The following is a 10,723-nucleotide window of genomic DNA, read 5'->3' as shown; positions in this document are numbered from 1 at the left end:
TCACATGGCAGAGAGTGAAAGATCCGGTAAGGTTTTTTTTTTTTTTTTTTTTTTTAATAGGCTTTATGCCCAGTGCAGAGCCCAATGTGGGGCTTGAGCTCACATCTGGGGTCACTTTTATAAGGGCACTAATCCCATTCATGAGGGCTCCATCCTCATGACCTAATCATGTCCCAAAGGCCCCACCTCCTAATACCATCACATTAGGGGGGTCTGATTTCAACATATGAATTTTGGGGGACACAGACATTCAGGCCATTACGATCACCTTTCCCTTCCACAGGACATCACCCTGGTCCATGACATTGATGACATCGTGCTAATGGGCCCTAGTGAGCAAGAGGTAGCAACTACTCTAGACTTATTGGTAAGACATCTGTGTGTCAGAGGGTGGAAAATAAATCTGACAAAAATTCTGGGGCCTTCTATCTTTGTGAAATCTCTAGGGATCCAATGATGTGTGGCATGTTGTGCTATCCCTTCTAAGATGAAGGATAAGTTGTTTCATCTGTCCCCTCCTACAATGAGGAAAGAGGTGTAAGACCTAGTGGAACTCTGGAGTTTGGAGGCAACATTCCCCATTTGAGTGTGTTACTCCAACCCATTTATTGAAAAACCTGAAAAGCTGCTACTTATGTGTGGGGATAAGAGCAAGAGAGAAGGCCAGGCTGCCATGCAGGCTGCTCTGCCACTTGGGTCATATGATCTGGCAGATTCAATGGTGCCCGGGCCAGTGGCATATGGGAGGCTGTTTGGAGTCTTGTCAAAGTGTCCTGACCAGTGTCATTCCTCCAGCATTCTTCACACACTCCCATTAGAACACTTCTCATATTGTTTAGCCACTTGTTTTTCCCAACAGGCTGTGGGTTCCATAAAGACAGGAGCTGTGGGGTGTCTGCCTGGCTCAGTCAGCACAACATGTGGCACTTGATCTCCAGGTCAGTGAATTGAGTGCTATGTTGGGCATACAGCTTATCCAAAAAAAAAAAAAAAAAAAAAGACAGGAGCTGTGATTATTTTGTAGTTGTGTACCCCATGTATGCCAAGTGTCCACCATGTAGCAGATGCTAAATATAATTTTTAATGAATACATTTTTCAAAGGGGTACTTTTTTTTTTTAATGTTTTATTTGTTTTTGAGAGGAAGAGAGAGAGAGTGTGTGTGTGAGCATGGGAGGGGAGGAGAGGGAGACACAGAATCTGAAGCAGGCTCCAGGCTCCGAGCTGTCAGCACAGACAATGAGACAGGGCTTGAACTCACAACCCATGAGATCATGACCTGAGCTGAAGTTGGATGCTCAACTGACTGAGCCACCCAGACACTCCTGAATACACTTTTTAAAATCTGAAAATGGCATATGTAGAATATACAGCAATGCACATTCAAGAATAGTGGAATGACCCAGGGTCCTCTTTGTGGGAATTAGTTAAAAGGTGACTCTTTTAGAATAGATGCCACCCCTAACCGAGAGGACACTGCTTGGTGAGCAGGGTGTGGGCTGAATTTTAGTCTTCCTTGGTCCCTTCAGTTAGGTGTCCTTATCCAGTGAACAATCTGCCCAACCATACCACCAGATCTGCAGGATCCCTTATACCAGTGGTTCTTAACTGTGGCCACATATTGGAAAAAAGGGGAATTTTGAAAATATCCAAGCTCACACCCCCATCTCAGATATTTGGATTTAATTGGTTCTGAGACTTTGACTTAATTTTAAAGCTCTCAGGTATTTCAATGTGCTGCCCAGGTTGGGAATTACAACTTTAGACTTACTGATGTGAAAATGTCAAACTAGACTCTATTGCAAACGTGTGTTTGTGTCATATAGGCACGCACTGACGTACTGATGGGATTCATGATACAGCCCAAATGTTAATGTCAATGCCAACGCCAACCACTGGCACTTCTACATTTACTTTCAGGAGCCTTCACCTTAACCAACCATTCCCAGATATCCAGGCACTCCCCCAACCTGTCCCACATTGAGGGGGGAACTAACTTAATAGGCAGTTGAACCACTGCACTGGGACTACAGCTTAAGTTCGTGGGAGCAGGTGCTCTGAAGGAAAGTCCTTGCTCAGCAGAAACCTGGCTGTGTGGCTTGGAGAAACTTCACGATTCCCTGCTTTGGTTACTTTGCTTATAAAAGTAAACTAATGGCGTGGGTCTATTTCCCAGAAATATCACAAGATTTAATGAACAAATAATTGTGAAGTTCTCATAAATATAAACTGTTGTGCTATTGTTAAAGAACTTCATTGTACAAAATTCCATAGAAATCTCAAAAAGAAAAAAAGGCACTGACACAGATGGTGAGGAAGCTGCTTCGATAGATCTGCTCCTGCAGTTCTGAGTTTCTCTGGTCCTTGTCTTTCCTGAGTTTCGTTTGTTTAAGGTTTGTTGTGATTCTGAGACAATAGCCCCTGTTCTTTAAAAAAAAAAAAAAAAATCACTTTTTTTCTCCTCCTTAAGCCAGCCTGTGTTGGTTTTCTGTTACTTGTAAACAAAAGTGATTTTATTCCAGGGAATGTTATGCTCTAAAAATGTCAACATGTTTTGTACAAGAATAATTTTAACATATCTTTATTTTTATCCTGAAACAGGATTCATATGAAGATCTGTATTCGATATATGTAGTTATACTTAGTAATCTGCCTTTATAAAAATGTCCTATGCCCAAGAATGCCAGCAAATATCATGAGAAGCTACTTGTACAGTGGCCCTTAAACTTCAGTGGACATTACAATCACTTGGGAAGCTTGTTGAACAGATTTCTAGGTCCTACCCTCAGTGTAGCAGGTCTGTGAAGGGGCCTGAGAACTTGCATTTCTTACAAGCTCCCAGGTGATGCTGATGCTGGCCTGCAAGCACTTTATTTTTATATATATATATATATGAAATGTATTGTCAAATTGGTTTCCATACAACACCCAGTGCTCATCCCAAAAGGTGCCCTCCTCAGTACCCATCACCCACCTTCTCCTCCCTCCCACCCCCCTGGCCTGCAAGCACTTTAAGAACCCCTGCTGGAGTATTTTCCAAAATCTAAGAAACATCTGGGGTACTTCTGGGGAATCTTATGACCTGTGCTACGTGTCTATGGTTACTGGTTCATATCATATAAATTATCTGAGGATTTTAACAAAGATATATTTAATTTTTTTAACATTTATTTATTTTTGAGAGAGAGAGAGAGAGAGAGAGAGAGAGAGAGAGAGAGAGAGAGAACAAGCAGGGGAGGGGCAGAGAGAGAGGGAGACACAAAATCTGAAGCAGGCTCCAGGCTCTGAGCTGTCAGCACAGAGCCTGACGTGGGGCTCGAACTCGTCAGAGGTGAGATCATGACCGGAGCTGAAGTCGGCCACTTAACCGACTGAGCCACCCAGGCGCCCCAACAAAGATATATTTAAACAAGTATATTTAAGCTTTCTAAGTTAGTGGTGGAACGTGGAAAAGCTGTGCCTGTGAAGCAGTAAACCAGCACCTCTGTTTGTTTGCTTTGCCCATAGTTCAACCGCTCCAAACCCACACACTAAGGACCCTGAATCTGTCCACCCCCAGCGAAGCGAGACCTTCTGACTGGGTTCCCCCCCGATTTGGGCCGATTTCGCGCCTCCAAACAACCTTGGCATGATGTCTTATCTTAAGCAACCGCCTTACGCAGTCAACGGACTGAGTCTGATCACTTTGGGCATGTTCTTGCTGCGCCCCTCGGTGAGCTACCCGGGTATGGCTTACGAATCGAAGAGCTAAGTGCCGCCAACAGTAGCAGCAGCAGCAGCAACAGAATGGAGGTCAAAACAAAGTGACACCTGCCAAAAAGAAGACCTCTCCAGCTCGGGAGGTGAGTTCAGAGAGTGGAATGAGTGGCCAATTTGCTCCCCCCTCTAGCACCTCAGTCCCGGCCATTTACAGCAGCAGTGCTCCTGTGTCTATCTGGAGCCCAGCTTCCATCTCCCCACTGTCAGATCCCTTGTCCACTTCCTCTTCCTGCATGCAGAGGTCCTGTCCCATGACCTATACTCAGGCTTCGGGTTATAGTCAAGGATATGCTGGCTCAGCTTCCTACTTTGTGGACATGGACTGTGGATCTTATTTGACCCCTATATACATCACCAGCTTCCTGGACCAGGGGCCACACTCAGCCCCTGGTACGAATGCGGTCAACAGCCATCTCAATCAGTCCCCAGCTTCTCTTTCCACCCAGGAATATGGAGCTTCAAGCTTGGATTTTAACTCAACCACTGATTGTTTGGATCATAAGGACCAAACTGCCTCCTGGAAGCTTAACTTCAATGCTGACTGCTTGGATATAAAGATCAGACATCCCCGTGGAAATTCCAGGTTTTGTGAAGATCTGTAGAACCTTTTTGTGGGCGATTTTTAAATATACTGGGCTGGACATTCCAGGTTTAGCCAGGCATTGGTTAAAAGAGTTAGATGGGATGATGCTCAGACTCATCTTCTAATCAATGTTCCAGGAGGCATAGAAGGAAAAATGAAGGGCCTTAGAGGGGCCACCAGCAACCAGCAACCTGAAATGGACAAACCAGTCTACTTAAGATCCTGTCATAGTTTTAGGTCATTTGTTTTCCTGATTTGCAAAGTGACCAAAAGCATTCTAGCCATGTGCGACCAAACACCACCAAAAATAAACAAAACTAAATTGTGAGGGAAAGGAGGGAAGGACATAGCCTCCTTAAGCAGAGGGGTTCCAATGTTTTAGCCAATCCGTGGTTGAATCTTAGGAATGAAGTGTCTCAAGCTCACTCACGTTTCATGACCAATTGGTAGTTGGCACTGAAAAACTTTTCAGGGCTGTGTGAATTGTGCGACTGATTGTCCCAGATGCACTACTTTGTTTTAAAAATAATGTTCATAAGGAGTCAATATGTAGTTTAGGAGACAATCAGTGTGTGTCTTATATAAATGGTGCATCTGTGGTTTTTAATCTGTGCTAAACTTCAAAACTGGGATCTCCTGTTATTGTATGCAACCTTGAACTCCACCTCTACAGATGTTCCTCTGTGATTAAGTAGGTTATAATTATAAGCAAATTCAGAGCAACTGAGTACTTACCTAAAAAGATTGCCTTTGGCTGGAGGTGAGCTGCACTGAAACTTTACAACAAAATATCTCTGGACAAGGAGAGTGAGAGAAGAGAAACAGGACATTAATTCATCTGTAATTTACTGTTGGTAAGTCTAGCAGTATGGAGACATTGGTCAATTGCTCTGACCCTGATGAATTTATAGACTGTGATCATTGTCATTTATGCTTGCAGATGTTAACTGGAAAAGTTATATATGCATAAACTTTTTCTTCCTGGATTTGGCAGATATATATAATTACATTAAAATGGTTCTAGCACAAAAAAATAAATGTATTCAAAATGTATTTTTTAAATGTATTTTAAACAGTATTTATCTTACTTTTATTATAGCATGATAGAAAAATTAACCAAAGATACGTCGCAACAAAAAGACCATGAGTTACCATTTTCATACAGTTCAGGTACTTTTAAATTAAGCTGCTCCAAAAATTATTCACTTTATCTTTCTAAGAATTCGAGCTTGCTTTTCATCTTCACTTCAAAGTTTCAACTTTTTGCTTGTTTTATCCAATCATTAGAGTGACTTTAATTTAAAATAGAAATAAATGTGGAGGCACCTGGGTGGCTCATTTGGTTAAGCATCTGACTCTTAATTTTAGCTCAGGTGATGATCTCACGGTTTGTGGGTTCGAGCCCCATGTCGGGGCTCTGAGCTGATGGCGCAGAGCCTGCTTGGGATTCTGTCTCCCACTCTCTCAAAAATAAATAAAAATAAATGTCAAGAGCAGATGGTACACTCACTGAGTGAGTGTATATGGAACATCACTCCCAATAAGGCAATTATTGATCAGAAGTCACAAAAGCACTATCATCTATGAACTTAGGGGATTTCGTAAGCCCGGGCTGGGGAAGAGGGTCATAAAGTGCAAAATGGAAGATGTTACTTTTTCCTCAACTAATTTTTTTAACTTTTCAAATTTTGTAGTGTTGTAAAGTTAAAAAAAAAAGGCATGTGACTTACGATCATTTTTTGCACTGCTTCTTTGAGGTAATTTTATTGCTGGCCACTTGAATCTCAGCATTCACATCTCAGGAGTGTCCATAAACTTTTCACCAGCAGTAGCAATGGACATGCGTTTTGGAAACAGACATCTAGTGACTTTTCTTCAAGGGCAGGGTCAATGACTAGTCCAAACTTACCATTCAATGGCTTTAAAGCCTTTTTTTGTAATAGAGTCTTGCAACAAAAGACTCATCACAATTCTGGGGCAAATGATCTATTAAACTGGCGAATTGGAAAGGTGTTGATGTTGGCCCCAAATGTTATTCTTCTGGCCTGGAGGAGTCGCACCACTCGTTTGTATAATAATTTAAACAAGCCTTACAGTCAAATCTGAATCAAGAGCCCACTCAGCAAAGCAAAATATAACCTAAGAAATAATTCTGCTTCTCTGCTAGTAACTAACTTGGAAACCTCAACTCCACAATACTGAGCGACCATAGGCAAAACATAATTTCTAATTCCAGTTCTTTCAATTTGTACAAGGCTAATTAGAACAAGAGGTAAGTAGCTCATATGAAGAGTTCTCTAATTTTCTTTTTTTTTTTTTGAGAGACAGTGCAAGTGAGTGAGGGGCAGAGAGGGGGAGGGAGGAAGGGAAAGAGAGAGAAGTGGGGCTCACCTGAAGCGGGGCTTGAACTCACCTGATGCAGGACTCGAACTCACATGAGATCATGACCTGAGCTGAAGTCAGATGCTTAACCAACCGACCCACTCAGGTGCCTTCTAATTTTTGTTTTTAGTAAGCTCTACACCCAACATGGGGTTGAACATATGACCCTGAGATCAAGAATAGCACATTCTACCGACTGAGCCATCGAGGTACCCCTTTCTAATCATTTTATAAATGCAAAATGGACTGATGGTGCCTTGAATGATATCCTATCATTCCTGTTTTCCAGGCTGCTCTTAACCTCAGGTTTTGGATTAGGGTTTGTTTTTCAAGAGGCTTTCTTTGAACACCTCTGACTAGTACCAGAAAGGAAGAGGGAATTTCCTTGTGTCACAGCCCCCTGCCCCATAAATTGCATAGCACTTATCACACTGTGCTCTTTGAGTTCCCTATTGCAGGTACCCTGTCTGATTCATTTTAGCAGTCCAGTAGTATGTCCCTCTTACCCCTTTCCAGACAGTGGAAGAAGGCATTGACACAATTCACTGATGATAATTTATTGTAATCTGTTGGCAGCACACAGATATTTAATAAAACCAGGACTATGTTTACATAGAAGTGAGCAACAATACATAGCCATTCTATGGGAACTGTGTGCATTTAATCATCTTCCTCCTCATCACGTTTGAGATGTTTAATCTTCTTCTTGTGCCGCTCAATTTCTTTCTGCAGACGCTCAATCTCCTTTATATGATGACTGATCTCATCTTCATGGTGTTTCTTCAAGGCTGCTAGTTGTTCTCTAGTGCGCGCTCTACAAGGACACAGTGGCTGTGTTTAATCCCAATCCTTCATCCCGCAGAGATCTCTAAGCATAACCCACAATACCTAAGGCAAAGAACAGCAGTCCCAATCCCATGGGAGTCTGGCTGGTCACCCTCTTCTATCCTAAACCCCACCAGTGATAGAATACTCCATCTCGGGATATATCCATCTTTAGGAGATGACCAAATGATTCCATTATCCTGATACCAGTGCCTGAAATTCCATCGTTTGTGAGTTATTCCTTTCAGATTTCTCTTTAGAAAACTCCAGAGTGGTGTGACATTAAGTCCCTGACACCTTACGACAGGAACCACCCAGAGACCAGAATCCCTTTTTTGTGGAAAAAAAGAGCAAAAGGAGGGATGTATGGACAAAGGGGTATTGTTAAAGGACAAATACCCATGTCCTATCTCAATTTATCTAGGGGGCTTTCTTTGCATAGGGAAATGCATGGCTCACTGAAAAGGCCAAAATGAAGGGTAAAGAAAAAAAAGTATTGGCAGTTCAATTTAGGTCTCACGAAGGGACATTCAAATGTTGCTTTGGCTACATTTGGGCCTCGGTTTTCCTTCACGTAAAATGTGGAGGCCCAATTAGATGGTCCCTAAGGGCTCTGCCTTGGCTCTCTGGTTTGGCATGGTGATTTTTTTTTTTTTTTTAACATTTATTCATTTATGAGACACAGAGAGCACAAGCAGGGTAAGGACAGAGAGAGAGAGAGAGGGAGATACAGAATTGAAGCAGGCTCCAAGCTCCAAGCTGTCAGCACAGAGCCCGACGCAGGGCTTAAACTTACAAGCTGTGAGATCATGACCTGAGCCGAAGTTGGACGCTTAACTGACTGAGCCACCCAGGTGCCCCGGTGATAATTTTTTTTCTAAGTTTATTTATTTTGAGAGAGAGAGAGAGAGAGATAGGATCCCAAGCAGGCTCCACACTGTCAGTGCGCAGCCGGATGCCAGGCTTGAACCCACAAACTAGGGGATCATGACCTGAGCCAAAAACCAAGAGTCTGATGCTTAACTGAGCCACCCAAGTGCGCCCATGGTGATAATTCTTAAGATTGAGTAAGAAAGGGCAGAAGTGAAAAGATAGACCAAAGGACAAACAGAAGATAGTTCTAAGCTGCTCCCCACTGAGGGTAGAAGTCAGAAAAGGATAACTAAGGGGTGGGAAAGACTTGCTAGGTTCAGCCTGTTCTCCACTCTTATGCAGGAGAGAAATCTATCCAGCCCAGACGCTGGGCTGGGCTGGGCTGGGCTGGGCAGGGCAAAAGTCTCCAAGAAGTGCGGGAGGAGGATTCCAACCAAAAGCAGCTGCCACCAGCTCCTGTGACCCACTCACTCTGGCCGAAATGGAGACGCATGAGGGTCTAGAAATGGCTGAGGGTCTGAAGAGTCAGGGAGTTCATCCATGTGGAGGAGAAAAATGAATTTGGAGGGGTTAAGGAGTGGGTGAGGGCCACGGAAAGCAGGCTCAGAAGGTCTGCAAATATTGGGCAGTGGGATCTAGACACTCTTGGAAGAATCTGGAAGCCACTTCGCACGACCAGGGGAGAATTCCCTGGGTGGGCATGGTAAATGATTCAGGAAGAGTTGAGCCACGGTTTGAGAATTCTGGAGACACGCGGATGGAAATGGCATTAGGCCCCCAAAAGGGCCTCTGGACTATTTGGCAGGGGAGCGTCCTATAAGTGGCGACAGTCGTGACCTCAAGTGTGAGGGGTAACTAAGTACAGGTCCTGCGAGTTCCATTGGGGGATGGGCGCCCCTAGGGCACCAGGGAGGGAAGGGTAGGGGGACTGGAAGTCTACGTAGGATCCGAAGGCTCTGAGAGATATCGGACTGGATTCGGGGTTCCGTGGGCCTCACCGGAAGTATCGTTCCTCTTCAGCTTGTTCTCTCTTTCCGAAGGCCCCACCGGCCTCCCGGATCGAACCCGCGCGGGAGTCCTCTGACTGCGGAGAGAGACGAGAACATCGGTAAAGGTGCGAAGAGATGGGATCCGCGCTCAGGGATGGGACAACGGATACTCCTGCCAGCGTACCCGTTCGGAGCTGAAGCCTCGGGCCTGCATGGCCCTAACGCCTAACACGCCTAGCCGCACTCGCGCAGCAAACGCCGTGACAGCCATTGTTGTCAGAACCGCACCTCTCCAAGTCCCTGGCGGCGCAGACTCTCAGCAGGCACTAACGACGCTGGGAGCCACGCAGCCAATCTTTTCCATGGAGAGGCGGGACTTACCTAGGAGTAGCAAATAATGAGGTGGAGGGGGAGGGGTTCCTGCAGTTCGCGGCGAATCCTCAGCGAGAGGCGGGCCTATTCTTAGCCAATCTCTGGCAAGGGCTTTGGGGCCAAAGGACAAGAATAATAATGGAGGAGGAACTCAGTCAGAAGTCGGATTTTGAGCTCTTGGACCTATCAGACTGAGTTGTGGCATCCACCCCATACCGCGATTCCAATCCTGAAGTTATTAAACATACAAAAGAAAGCCTTCCCTTTCCTGGGCTACTAGCATCAAAAAGATGGCTAATGTAGGGGTTGGGGGGCTATGTCCAGGATGCTCCGACTTAGGGTTGTGGGGAAAAAATTTTTATAAGTATATGTATATGTGTGTATATATATATATATATATATATATATATATATAGTCTCTTAAGAGATGCCAGTGTTCTTTTCTTGTATTGACATTTCACTCAAGTTGCAGCTTAAATGTCACCTTCTCAGAAACCTTCCCTGACCTCATTAGTCATTTTTTTATAGCTCTGTTTTGTTCTTTCTCTCTCTGTCTTTGCATTTTTCACCATTTAAAGTTATCAGGTCCTGATCAAGTAGGCACTGAATTTAATATTTGTAAAATGCATTAATATGCAATCAAATAGGCTTGATAGCTGGACTTTTGGTAATGTGAAGTAATGAAGTGGAAAAGACCATAAGTAGGAGTCTAGGGAAGGCTTTGCCTTGACCTTCCTAAAGCCATCTAACAAGTGTGAACAAGACCGTAGTAGTTATAGCCTTTTCCGAAGTCATTTTCTCTCTCTGAGTTCAGTTTTTTTCCTCCTTTTAGAGGAGAGGGTTGGGCCAGATTATCTTGTTCGTAATTATAAAAATACCTTCATTACTTTCCATGAAGTTGTGGAACAGTTTTATTGATCATCTTTTGGTTGGAGAAATAC

At 43.9% G+C, this 10,723-nt stretch overlaps 1 protein-coding gene and 1 pseudogene across 1 annotated transcript; one reads left to right on the top strand and one right to left on the bottom strand.

The window, feature by feature from the left end:
* The first annotated feature begins 202 nt into the window (after window positions 1–202).
* LOC121024369 (homeobox protein OTX2-like) lies at window positions 203–4,534 on the top strand (annotated as a pseudogene).
* A 2,730-nt stretch (window positions 4,535–7,264) lies between these two features.
* ATP5IF1 (ATP synthase inhibitory factor subunit 1) lies at window positions 7,265–9,730 on the bottom strand. The gene is made up of 3 exons (XM_040466615.1): window positions 9,595–9,730; window positions 9,420–9,505; window positions 7,265–7,537 (listed from the first exon to the last, which is right to left on the bottom strand). Exons 1-3 carry the CDS (start codon window positions 9,679–9,681, stop codon window positions 7,384–7,386), a joined length of 327 nt encoding a protein of 108 aa, XP_040322549.1. The 5' UTR covers window positions 9,682–9,730; the 3' UTR covers window positions 7,265–7,383.
* Between the last annotated feature and the right edge of the window lie 993 nt (window positions 9,731–10,723).

This window comes from Herpailurus yagouaroundi, unplaced genomic scaffold (assembly GCF_014898765.1).
Source record: "Herpailurus yagouaroundi ecotype Mexico unplaced genomic scaffold, PumYag 77, whole genome shotgun sequence".
NCBI classification, from domain to species: domain Eukaryota; kingdom Metazoa; phylum Chordata; class Mammalia; order Carnivora; family Felidae; genus Herpailurus; species Herpailurus yagouaroundi.
This window is presented reverse-complemented; position numbering and strand designations above follow the sequence as displayed.